Source organism: Armigeres subalbatus, chromosome 2 (assembly GCF_024139115.2).
Source record: "Armigeres subalbatus isolate Guangzhou_Male chromosome 2, GZ_Asu_2, whole genome shotgun sequence".
In the NCBI taxonomy this organism is placed as follows: Eukaryota; Metazoa; Arthropoda; class Insecta; order Diptera; family Culicidae; genus Armigeres; species Armigeres subalbatus.
Genome location: NC_085140.1, coordinates 104897760 through 104911387, shown reverse-complemented (window position 1 = coordinate 104911387; position 13628 = coordinate 104897760). Strand labels below are relative to the sequence as shown.

General features: G+C 42.4%; 2 protein-coding genes across 10 annotated transcripts in view; both read right to left on the bottom strand.

Annotated features, from left to right (window-relative positions):
• LOC134210571 (PTB domain-containing adapter protein ced-6-like) overlaps nt 1-13628 on the bottom strand; it is a 182862-nt gene that overhangs the window by 83543 nt on the left and 85691 nt on the right. The gene's annotated exons all lie outside the window — the stretch shown is intronic.
• LOC134209124 (integumentary mucin A.1-like) lies at nt 9968-13566 on the bottom strand. Its single transcript, XM_062685108.1, has 4 exons — nt 13457-13566; nt 10980-11066; nt 10096-10924; nt 9968-10021 (listed from the first exon to the last, which is right to left on the bottom strand). Exons 1-4 carry the CDS (start codon nt 13564-13566, stop codon nt 9968-9970), a joined length of 1080 nt encoding a protein of 359 aa, XP_062541092.1.

Here is a 13628-nt window from a genome sequence, read left to right as displayed (position 1 = left end):
GCTTCTCACCTTCTCAAGAGTTTCTAATTCCGTCTACACAAGCTGTAACTATTAATTATTTGAATAGCTCATACACCCTTAAATCCTGCTAAATACTTACAACTTCATTCAGATTGTAATTTCAACCTCTCTCTTCTCTTTTCAGGTATTCGCCACCAGCAGCAACACCGATTCGCAAATCTTCAAATTACAAATATAAACAAACTCGTTAGTTAACTGAATTTCTTATCTTTACCTTCAATTCATTTACAGCAAATCCGAAAACTTCTTTAACTCCTTTGCAGGCACCGAACTTGATTTCAACTAATTAAGATTAATTTTACAATTTCCACTCGAATAAACTTGCTCTTTGCTAAATTTAGAATGGCCGTTTTCGCAACTTTTCTTTATCCCTTTTCACAGTTTGTTTTGGTTTTCATTCAGTATCAACATCTATCTTACTATCTAGGGAGCCACATCAAACAATACCAATAGTAAGTAACAAATAGGTGTGATCAACTCTTCATCTGCTTCATGCCAGTGTTGGTCGGCACACTGGGTGAACCGCAGTGTCAACAGGTGGTTTAAATTCAAAAGATTCCTAAAACTTATTAGGGCATCCAGGATCCATAATATATGAAAGTTCAAAACAACTCGAAACAAAAATTCTCCTTGAAATCCTTCTAGAAGCTCCCCTGGGAACTTCTGAATTCCTCCGGAAAGTTATCCACAAATTCCTCTGAAAATCGTTCGAAAATCCTTCTCATGTAATTGTAATTCCTCCTTATCTAGAAACCCCCCACTAAATTTGTTTAAGGAAATTCACGAGGAAATTCCTTGAAGATTTCTTTTCTTCTCTCCAAGATTTACTTCTAGATATTTCCTCGGCTATTCTCTCTTCAGGAAGAATCCGGCATTTCCTTCAGGAATGCATTCGAGAGTTCCTTCAAGAATACATACGGATTTTATTCCCAAAATTCTACCAGAAGTTTCTTCAAAAATTTATGACGGAAATCCTCCGATTTAGCTCCATAATTTCACTTGTAAATCTATAAGAAATTCCTTCGGAAATTCTTCTAGGAACTTCTACGGGCATTCCTCTCGGAATGCGGAGTTATTGACCGACCCAACTGACCAGCTGAAACACTGGTTCGAGCACTTCAAACAACTTTTTCAAGTGCCAGCCAGGCCATCACCACCTCGGCATGATCTGCCTAGGATCCGACGTATAACACGCGTCAATACCGAAGCTCCATCACTGCTAGAGATTCAAACAGCCATCCAAAGCATGAAATCGAATACAGCCCCAGGGGTCGACTGCATATCAGCCCAAGCTGACCCTATGACATCCGCTCAACTACTGCATCGTTTATTTCGTAATATCTGGGACACCGCAACTTTCCCGGTCGACTGGATGCAAGGTATCTTAGTGAAGGTGCCCAAAAAGGGTGACCTGACTGTATGCGATAACTGGCGAGGCATTATGTTGCTGTGTACCGTTCTTAAAGCTCTGTGCAAAATTATCCTAGACCGGATTCAAGAGAAGATCGATGCGACTCTCCGGCGGCAGCAAGGCGGATTCCGTGCCGGAAGATCCTGTGTGGACCATATTGTCACGCTGGAGCAGGTCAACGAGTTCCAATTAAAGTTCCTTTAATTGGTATTCATTGACTACGAAAAAGCTTTCGACCGTCTCAATCACGAGAATATGTGGGGCGCCCTTAGACGCAAAGGGGGTTTCCTATGAAAATCATCGGCCTCATCAAAGCACAGTACGAGGCCTTTTCGTGTAGAGTGCTGCACAATGGGGTCCTGTCCGATCCTATCCGGGTCGTAGCTGGTGTGAGGCAAGGATGTATTCTATCACCGTTACTGTTCCTCATCGTAATCGATGAGATTCTGGTAGATACGATTGACCGTGAACCAAACCGCGGGCTGTTATGGCAGCCTATAACCATGGAGCACCTAAACGACTTCGAATTGGCTGGTGACGTTGCACTCCTCGCGCATCGGCGCTCTGATATGCAGAGTAAGCTCAACGACCTTGCCGAGCGCTCCTCCTCGTTTAGTCATCAACGTCAACAAAACCAAATCGTTGGATGTAAACACGGTGACTCCTTCCAGTTTCACAGTAGCCGGGAAACCAATGGAGAATGTTGAAAGCTTCCAATATCTTGGTAGCCGAATGGCGTCAGACGGCGGTACCAAGATCGACATAGGCGCACGGATCAAGAAAGCAAGGGCTGCCTTTGCGAAATATCTGGAAAAACAGGCAGATAAGTGAACGCACCAAAATACGAATTTTCAAATGTAACGTGAAATCTGTGCTGTTATACGCTAGCGTGTATCAGTGGAGAACACTCAACGGCTGCAGGTGTTTATCAACAGATGCCTGCGGTATATAATTCGGGCCTGGTGGCCGTACAACTGAATCTCAAACAACGAGCTCCATCGTCGTTGTCACCAGAGGCCGATAGCAACAGAAATTCGGGATCGGAAGTGGGGCTGAGTCGGCCACACTCTACGTAGGGGCGGAACCGAAATCTGTAAACAAGCATTAGACTGGAACCCAGCGGGACATCGCAGCAGAGGCAGACCCAGAGGCTCATGGCGGCGAAGCCCCAATAAAGAAATAAAAGAAGTCGACCGTAATCTAACAGGTTAAAGCGATAGCCGGGCAACGCTCAGGATGGAGATCTTTCAAGTCGGCCCTTTGCACCACCGGAGGTGTACAGGATCCATAAGTATCAGATAGAAGCATGTACCACAAAATCTACTCAGAAAAGCAAAAACGTTAAAATTTGAAGGGATTTAAAAAATTTCTCCTGTGGAAGCTATATATCAAATGGCAGCATGTTTTGAGACACTAATAGACCACTTATATGCATATATGTGTGCGTATGTGTGCAAAATCTGAAATTTACTACCATATAAATCTCACTTATTTTTAAGGTATTAAACAACATAAGTTTGACAAAATTAGGCAGCCATCATAAGGCAAAATATATGTTATTATTGAACGCTATTGAGTTCCGTTCAGATAAATGACTGATTTAGTTAGTTCTGGATTAATTAATATCAAGGTCTCTGGAAATTACGAGTATACATGCTGCCAGCGTTACGATAGTTACTAACCAACCATGTTACCACATGTTTCAATATAGCTATTCAATCCGACGAGCGCCTGATAGATAGGCAACCTTACGTACAGTGCGGAATCATACGTTTTGTTATCACTGAACCCATGAAATCCGCCTTTATGTAGGCAATTAATTTGTCATGTACACTTTCAATCGCAGTGGAAGGTTGAGTAGTTTAATCTTGTTTTAAATACTGGGGTCTGAAAATATTTCCTTTCATGTAAGGAAGGGTCAAAATCTCACTGTACACTAATAAAAATCCACAAATTTTTATTGGCAAAAATCTAAAGAAATTTACAAATAAATTTTATGTGTGCGTTAATAACCACCCACTATAGGAAAATCCACATAAAAGTTATTAGTCAATAATGGTTATGTGTGTTATGTGGGAAATGCTGTAGTTAAAATTTATGTGTGCCACACATAATGGATACGATTGGATTTTTATCAGTGTAGGTAAATTAATCTGTTTTTTTTGTATATAGTGTCTTTTTTCATATTATTATATTATTATTTTTGAATGCTAGCAATTAGAGTTCAATTAAGAAATAAAAAAGTAAGGGGAAAGACGGCTTTGGCAGGTTTTGTTCTATTATTGGCAGGGGGGTTTTTGTCGACCAAATTTTATGAAATTTGACCACAATATTCTTTGATATGCAAAGAATGTTTAGGCCAAATTTGAGCCTAGTCAGTCATAAAAAAAACCCTGCCAATAATAGAACAAAACCTGATAAGAAAATTATTTTGAGCTTTTTAGTGGAATGTTTTCACCTGTCATAAGACGAGTTTATACAATCCCATTGAATTCCACCACTTAATTGTATCTTGACAGATACGTATTTCGACCTCAATAGTAAGGCCGTCTTCAGTGTCTCGTACTTGACTCGACTTGAGTCGACAAATTGCAAAACTGAGTTCACTGAGAAAAAATGGCTCCAAAAAAAGCCCAAACCGCATTCCAAACGCTTTATATGGGTGACAATCTTTAGTGGACAGGGGGCAGCAGGGACTATGTCCAAGGGCTTGACGATCCCTCCCCAGGCCATCTGCGAGTTGTGGCGCCTGCCTAGGATGTGGTGGGGTTTGACAGTGGGCCCTGTTAAACCTCTATAAAAAGCTGCATGAATCCGCAAGTAGGCTCCGCCAAAGCGACCGTGTGCCGCTCAAAGTGCACAAGCCCAGTCCTGGTGTTGGGTGGGACGCTAAACAGCCCTGACACGACGGCCCTCCGACGAGACAGGAGGTTTGCGCAGGCCCAATAAGCCGCCTTTAAAAACAACTATTACGAACGACATAGAAGATAATACGACTCGATACAATCGGCGATACAGGCGACGAATAAAGGATCACGATTGGAAGCTTGGAACATGGAACTGCAAGTCGCTAGGCCTCGCAGGTTGCGACAGGATAATCTACGATGAATTACATCCCCGCAACTTCGACGTCGTAGCGCTCAGGAAATCTGCTGGACAGGACAGAAAGTGTGGAAAAGCGGGCATCGAGCGGCTACCTTCTACCAAAGCTGTGGCACCATCAACGAGCTGGGAACCGGCTTCATAGTGCTGGGAATGATGCGCCAACGCGTGATTGGGTGGCAGCCAATCAACGCAAGGATGTGCAAGCTGAGGATAAAAGGCCGTTTCTTCAACTATAGCATCATCAACGTGCACTGCCCACACGAAGGTAGATCCGACGACAAGAAAGAAGCGTTCTATGCGCAGCTGGAGCAGACATACGATGGATGCCCACTGCGGGACGTCGAAATCATCATCGGTGACATGAACGCTCAGGTAGGAAGGGAGGAAATGTATAGACCGGTCATCGGACCGGATAGTCTGCATACCGTATCGAACGACAACGGCCAACGATGCATAAACTTTGCAGCCTCCCGCGGAATGGTAGTCCGAAGCACTTAGTTCCGCCGCGAGAATATCCACAAGGCCACATGGAAATCACCTAATCAAGTAACGGAAAACCAAATCGACCTCGTTCTAATCGACAGTAAATTCTTCTCCGACATCACGAACGTACGCACTTACCGCAGTGCGAATATTGAATCCGACCACTACCTCGTTGCAGTATGCCTGCGCTCAAAACTCTCGACGGTGATCAACACGCGTCGGAGTTGTCCGCCGCGGCTAAACATTGGGCGGCTACAAGGCGGTAGGCTAGCCCAAGGCTATGCGCAGCAGCTGGAAGTGGCACTCCCAACGGAAGAGCAGCTAGGCGCAGCATCTCTTGAAGATGGCTGGAGAGATATTCGATCCGCCATTCGAAGCACCGCAACCGCTGCACTAGGCACGGTGGCTCCGGATCAGAGAAACGACTGGTATGACGGCGAATGTGAGCAGTTAGTTGAGGAGAAGAATGCAGCATGGGCGAGATTGCTGCAACACCGCACGAGGGCGAACGAGGCACAATACAAACGGGCGCGGAACAGGCAAAACTCAATTTTCCGGAGGAAAAAGCGCCAGCAGGAAGATCGAGACCGTGAAGAGACGGAGGAACTGTACCGCGCTAATAACGCACGAAAGTTCTATGAGAAGTTAAACCGTTCACGTAAGGGCCACGTGCCACAGCCCGATATGTGTAAGGACTTAAACGGGAACCTTCTTACAAACGAGCGTGAGGTGATCCAAAGGTGGCGGCAGCACTACGAAGAGCACCTGAATGGCGATATGACAGACAACGGTGGCGGTATGGTAATGAACCTAGGAGCACGCGCGCAGGACATGCGACTTCCGGCTCCGAATCTCCAGGAAATCCAGGAGGAGATCGGCCGGCTGAAAACAACAAAGCCCCTGGAGTTGACCAACTACCAGGAGAGCTGTTTAAACATGGTGGTGAGGCACTGGCTAGAGCGCTGCACTGGGTGATTACCAAGGTTTGGGAGGATGAGGTTCTGCCGCAGGAGTGGATGGAAGGTGTCGTGTGTCCCATCTACAAAAAGGGCGATAAACTGGATTGTAACAACTACCGCGCAATCACATTGCTGAACGCCGCCTACAAGGTACTCTCCCAAATTTTATGTCGCCGACTAACACCAATTGCAAGAGAGTTCGTGGGGCAGTACCAGGCGGGTTTTCTGGGCGAACGCTCCACCACGGACCAGGTGTTCGCCATTCGCCAAGTACTGCAGAAGTGCCGCGAATACAACGTGCCCACACATCATCTATTCATCGACTTCAAAGCCGCATATGATACAATCGATCGGGACCAGCTATGGCAGCTAATGCACGAACACGGATTTCCGGATAAACTGACACGGTTGATCGAAGCGACGATGGATCGGGTGATGTGCGTAGTTCGAGTTTCAGGGGCATTCTCGAAACGCATAGAGGGTTACGGCAAGGTGATGGTCTTTCGTGTCTGCTATTCAACATCGCTTTGGAGGGAGTAATACGAAGGGCAGGGATTGACACGAGTTGTACGATTTTCACGAAGTCCGTCCAGTTATTTGGTTTCGCCGACGACATTGATATCATGGCACGTAACTTTGAGAGGATGGAGGAAGCCTACATCAGTCTGAAAAGCGAAGCTAAACGGATTGGACTAGTCATCAATACGTCGAAGACGAAGTACATGATAGGAAGAGGCTCAAGAGAGGTCAATGTAAATGTAAGCCACCCACCACGAGTTTCTATTGGTGGTGACGAAATCGAGGTGGTTGAAGAATTCGTGTACTTGGGCTCACTGGTGACCGCCGATAACGATACCAGCAGAGAAATTCAGAGGCGCATAGTGGCTGGAAATCGTACGTACTTTGGACTCCGTAAGACGCTCCGATCGAATAGAGTTCGCCGCCGTACCAAACTGACTATCTACAAAACGCTTATAAAACCGGTAGTTCTCTACGGGCACGAGACCTGGACGATGCTCGTGGAGGACCAACGCGCACTGGGAGGAGTGAAAGGAAAGTGTTGCGTACCATCTATGGTGGGGTGCAGATGGCGGACGGTACGTGGAGGAGGCGAATGAACCACGAGTTGCATCAGCTGTTGGGAGAACCATCCATCGTTCACACCGCGAAAATCGGAAGACTGCGGTGGGCCGGGCACGTAGCCAGAATGTCGGACAGTAATCCGGTGAAAATGGTTCTCGACAACGATCCGACGGGAACAAGAAGGCGAGGTGCACAGCGGGCAAGGTGAATCGATCAGGTGGAGGTCGATTTGTGGACCTTCCGCAGACTGCGTGGTTGGCGAAGTGCAGCCATGGACCGAACTGAATGGAGAAGACTTTTATGTGCAGCACAGGCCACTCCGGCCTTAGTCTGATAATAAATAAAAAATCTTTAGTGGAAAAATATAGTAATCAAAAGTACGTAAGTTTAGCCAACATTTGTCAGTATGTTTTATGTTTCTCATATTTTTCTTCATTATTTTCTGCAGGTTCAGCTTCAGTTCAATTAATTATATATGCTTCTTCTTCAATGGCTCTACATTCCAACTGGAAATTGGCCTGCATTTCAACTTTGTGTTCTATCAGCATGTCCAGTTATTAATTTGCAAATATGGCTAGAAGCAGTCATCTCTGCTTATGGGGTAAGTTACTGACATGTTTCATATTCATTAATTAAATTAAAATAATTATTTCTTTTGATTCTGATCTGCAGAGAGTTATTTTTTGAACTTTCCGTTTGGCGACTTGGAGAAATTTAAAGGAAATTTCTGGACTGAACGACTTAATCGGGAAAACCCAGTGTTACTGGAGGACGTTGACTAAGACTGGTGCAGGCTTGCAAGATGTTCGGCGTGAATCCGTGACAATGCAGGACTGGAGCCCGAGATATCATCCTCAAAACGCTGAAAAATCTTTGCCGAGTTTTACTCGAAATCATTATAATATTTAATTTATGTATGCATTAACTGTTAAACATGTAAATAAAACGTTTTTCATTTTTATTTTGTTTTATTCTGTTGTTTAATAAAATAATGAAAATAGATTTTTTTTGGTTTGACAAACTCAATTTCATAAATATTCGATTTTATGAAATTGAGTAGATATAACTCAAAATAAAATATCTGACACCATGACTCAAAATTGAGTTCAAGGCCATGAATTCAATTTTGTCTTGAGCCAGTTTTTCCGATTTTGAGTGAAACTGACCCAAATTTGAGTTGAGCCAGACGAGCGTGTACGGATGTTCGAGGTTGGGTAATTAAACTCACTATTAAGTAGTTTATTTCTTCCGTGCACAGTCGGTCATAACCGCGTCAATTCGCGAATACGAAAGTAATGCCTCTACTCACTCTTATGGGAAAATCTCATTGCTATCTGTCAGACTGTGCATGAAACATGGCCGCCAATCACCCATTCTTGTTCCTCCACAGTAAAATCCCATAAGGAACTGTCAGACTGTGCGTGAAGCATTTACCTTCGTAGTCGCGAATGTCATCTGACGTCTGGAAACAACTAGGGATCCTATAATGAGAGATATGCAAATACTTTTCCAGACGATTTAGCAACGCTGTTACTTTTGTTAGCAAACGCTTCTAGCACTTACCGCAGCGCAAAATGTTGAAGCTTGTATATGACTTTGCATTTGATAACAATTTGGAATATGTTTGTCTGTCCACTAACAGTGTTTAAATAAGCATTATCACTAAAATAAAAATGCAATACAAATAGGCGAAACACGATACATAAACTAGACTACTTCTACTCGCGAAAGTAAAACAAATTGTTTATTCGATGAAACTTTTCCTAAAATCTATCTCAATACCTCTCAACCTCATCTCAATCTGCAACAATAACAACGTTCATTTGGCTCACGTTTTGACAGTTCTCAATGCTCGATTGGCTTACAATGGCCGCTTTCGCATATCTCTCATTATAGGATCCCTAGAAACAACGACCTGGCAGAAGCCGAATCGAGAACCGAGGATGGAATAAAAACAGCTGGAATCAGCGAGTCCAGCTCTCTATCAGGTGAACCTCTGTCGAGATCAGTAGCCTTTACCAGTTTATTTGACCAGATCTTTTCTCCACCAGTTATTTTATTATGTTTCTCGTAGTTTTTAATGTATAAATGCATAATTTCCGAACTTTTTATGTAGGGTAAAGTGCCCAATAGTGGACCCCCAACCAATAGTGGACCCTCCAGCCATTTTTGCATTATTACAGCACAATGTTAACATTTTGCTATGAAATTCCATCGGGAGAACCTACCTTACAGTTCTATGATTTGATTACATGCATTGGAAATGCTATGGAATGTAAAAATAGATGATTTAATACAATTCTATAAAAAATAAACACGAGAGTGTCCATCATAGGAATATTTAGGGGGGTCCATAATAGGGAAGAAGAACGTCCCGAAACGGAACATAAAAATCAAATGAAGTGTCGACTATAGGGAAGCAATTTCCTATTATGGACCCCCAGGGGGTCTACTATAGGGCGAATTCGGGTAGACTTTAAAATGTTAATTTCAACGAATAACGTCGAGTATTTGCGTGTTTCATGTATGTATCGTGAAGAGGAGATGCAGAGCTTGATATTAGGTATCACGCAGAATTAATATTTTGAAAATTTCCACTCCTTATGCCAGGAAGAGCAAAATTTCGCTACTAGGGGGTCCACTATTGGGCATTTTACCCTATTCAGCTTTAATCCAAATATGAGTAAAATGACACTTCCTTGCAGAATGATTGGCTTATCATTCCTTTGTTTTTAATTGGATGAATATAGGAGCCATGACATGAAGAACTTGAACAGTGAAATTATATCGTTTGAGATTTTATTGGATCTTTAGATTTCGGATGTTATTGCTACGAGGAAAATAATTTGTCTATATTTCTCGAAGTAAGGGCTTCGGCATGCATGTTCAATGTTCATGCGAGTCATTAGCATAACAGGCTGTTAGCCAGGCTGATACGATACCCAACGGTTGCACAATCCTTCAATTGGATGCACGTTTTTACATTAAAAGTCGTGTTGGAATACATGTTTCCACATTACCACGAACACACACCGATACTGCATCGAAAATATGATCATTGGGACATGTGAATAATTTTCCGGCATCGAAAATGCACACAAAATACTGATAACAGTTGAAAGGATGGGCAATAATCCCGATGGACACATTCTGGCATACCACAGCTGGATCTGTGGATGGAACATCTGTCACTCCTGTTGTCCCTATTTCAGTTGTATTCACTTCTGTTGTGGGAATCTCCGTTATCACAACTTCTGTAGTGGGAATTTCCGTTGTTGGAATCCCCGTTGTCACGACATCCGTTGTGACATCCGTTGTGACATCCGTTGTGACATCCGTTGTGACATCCGTTGTGACATCCGTTGTGACATCCGTTGTGACATCCGTTGTGACATCCGTTATGACATCCGTTGTGACATCCGTTGTGACATCCGTTGTGACATCCGTTGTGACATCCGTTATGACATCCGTTGTGACATCCGGTGTGACATCCGTTATGGTGATTTCTGTTGTAATCACATCTGTTGTGGAAACCTCAGTTGTAGCAGTTCCTGCAGTGGTCACTGTAGTATCTTCCGGTTCGTCTGTGAGTAAATCCGAACATTCTCCGAAAATACACTGCCCATTGGAAAAGTGTTGTCCGTCACCGCACTTCATATAATGTGGAAATCCATTCTCGCATTCGTAATAACTGGTACAGTCCATTGGATTCGCTACCAGTTCATCTTGTAATGAACATTCCACATCTTGCACCCTACAGGAAGCTTCAGCTGGCGCCGTACAACTTTCCGTTACCAAATCAAAATATTGCATTGAGGAGCATTCACCTGATTGGGGATTGCCGTTAACGCAAACGTAGTACCTGAAAATTATTCGTATTCGTAGTTATTGTAGTTCTAATAGTTGGATTATCATACTTAGCACAATTCTGCTTTGTGGAATCGGCGAGGTAAACCACTTCGTTGCCTTCGATTGGACAGTTCAGGTCGCAGAAGACGTTCTGGGCAATGTCACAAAGTCCGGTCTGCGAGTTGAAAAACCGCCCAAGATCACATTGGCGTGTGAGGATGGATTCACCAAGACAAAGCGCGTATTTTGCACAATTATATGGATTTGCAAGTGCATACGCTTCATCTAAGGTACCGCATGAGTAATCCGTACTGGGCCATTCTTCTTCATAACACTTAGCATCAGCATCGGTAGAACAGCGATTTGTAGCAATGTCGAATATTCCTCCTCGTGGACAGGTGACCGTAGTCAGAACTCCGCGGGTACATGCGAGGAATGTATCACACGATCCAGCTAAGGTACACCGGGGCAAGTTGAAATGCGGGGTAAGTTGAAACGGAAGCTGTAATTCAGATAAGAAACGACCGAATGCACTGGTTTATTTTTTCAACAAACTACTCGCCTAAACGCTCCTTCTGACTGCCATTCCCGAAAGATTGCAGCTTTCAAAAGCAATCCCTGCCATTGTTTATTTTTCGCCCTTTGCAAAATACAAACCAACTATTTGACGCGTCAATGAAACAGGTCTCAAAACGATGTTTGGAAGAGTTTTTTCATCAAATTTTCACGGTAGGTAATCATTCAATGTTGAATAAGCATAATGATTATGAAAAATCGATGAAAGACCCGTTTTAATTTTTGTATTTTGGTTGTTTGATATTGCTCTGCATGTTCAACTCATCGGGGCAAATAGAAATGCGTAGTGCGGGGCAAGTTGAAACAAACGATTCAAAACATCACCCTCGCAATTAAAAGTAATTTTTTTTAGAATGAATTATTGACAGTGGCTGATTTTCTACTCGCCGCTATCACATCCCGGCGCTATAGTATATGCGCAAAATAGCCAGCATGAGTTAACCGCCAGAAATTTGTATGGCGAAAGACATCTAATGCAGGTTTTCTCAAGATTAGGAACTTTTCATGAAAAACTATTTGGTACCGGTTATGAAGGATGGTGTCCGCTACTACGCCTACCAAATATTTTTTCGATTAAGGTGCTTAATTTCGAGTAATCGAACCGTAGATGCCTTTCGCCATACTGATTTCAGAAAGTTAACTCCTTCTGTGCCGCTGTAAGCACGCTCAAAGCAGGCGATTCATTCAACATGGTCCGTTAATACATACATTCAAAAAACATAAATTTATGAAAACATGCAAACTTCTGAACCCAAATTTAATAAATTTCCGCCCATTCCGTCCTGAATGCAACCCTCCTACAATCTCCACTAGAATGAAAAGGGGTCATGTTTAAACTGCAGTTTTGTGGTTCTTAATCTACTGAGCACTGACTCTCAGAAAAATAGAACACAGTATGTGAACATTTCGTTAACTACATCTTTCCCTACCCCAGCTGTTTATTTCTCTAATCGAAGAGTTTATGAGAGATGTGATGGCTGGTTAATTAATGTAGTTAAGAAGAAGCCACAGCCGAATTAATCAACTGCGAAATATACAAGTAAACCAAATAATGAAGCATGCTGAATAGTTATCTGAGTGGTCACAGTAGGAAGAAATCAATTTGATAAATTTTCAACGCAGTGCGTTCTCCAGAATTTGGTCTCTGAAAATACGCTTGTGACTTTGTTGTACACTGCCCTTATTCGCATAAGAGTCCCATGTCAGTTTCGTTGACTTGAGTAATTTGCTGTTGAATTTATCAAACTTGTTTTACATGGAGAAATACAAAAAAATCTAATAAATTGAAAAAAAAAATTGGTATCTTTCCAAAAAATTGACATAATATTCTTTATCCGTATTTATCCGTGTTAATTGTCCCACAATTAAATAGACCATACTTTATTTCTTGTGTAAAAGAGTACCTATCAAAATCTGGAATCTGATTTTTATGAGAATAAATATCAAGATGAGACAACAAAAGTGGAATTTGTATTAAAATTTCTAGAACAAAGCCTACTATTTTATCAGTTTTCAGTTTTCAGAAGACAATTTAAAGCTAATTACTGAAAGAAAATCAAAATCGTCAAAAACTTACATGGGACTCTTATGCGAATCCTGGCAGTATTATAGTCACCTTTCCAACCTCGTGCTTCTTGAGTCTCACTGAGTACATACATTTTGTTATTAATACGGCAAAATTAGCTTACGTCTGAGTATAACGCAGTGTTTCAACTTGCCCCGATTCGCGGGGTAAGTTGAAACGATGCATATAAAAAAATAATTTAAATATAAAAAATATTTATAAAAAAGTTTGTTAAGGTTGCTCATTTTTTATGTATAATATTTGGCCCGAGCTAGCAAACACCGCAAACGGATTCAAAATATATCAAAGGGTGATTTTTTTACAGCACTTCGAATTTCAACTTTGAAAAAACCGTTTCAACTTGCCCCGGTGTACCTTACAGGAAAAAGTGCCCCATAGTTTTCTATGAACTCAGCAGAGCACTGTACTGTGGCTCCCGCGGTGAACTTTGCAAAGCCGAATATCGCGATTGACAGCACCACCCGAATAAAAAATATTTTAGAAAAACAATACATTGTATTGTAACACTACCATTCAAAACAATAAATTTGCTATAGAATATATTGTAGATGCAATC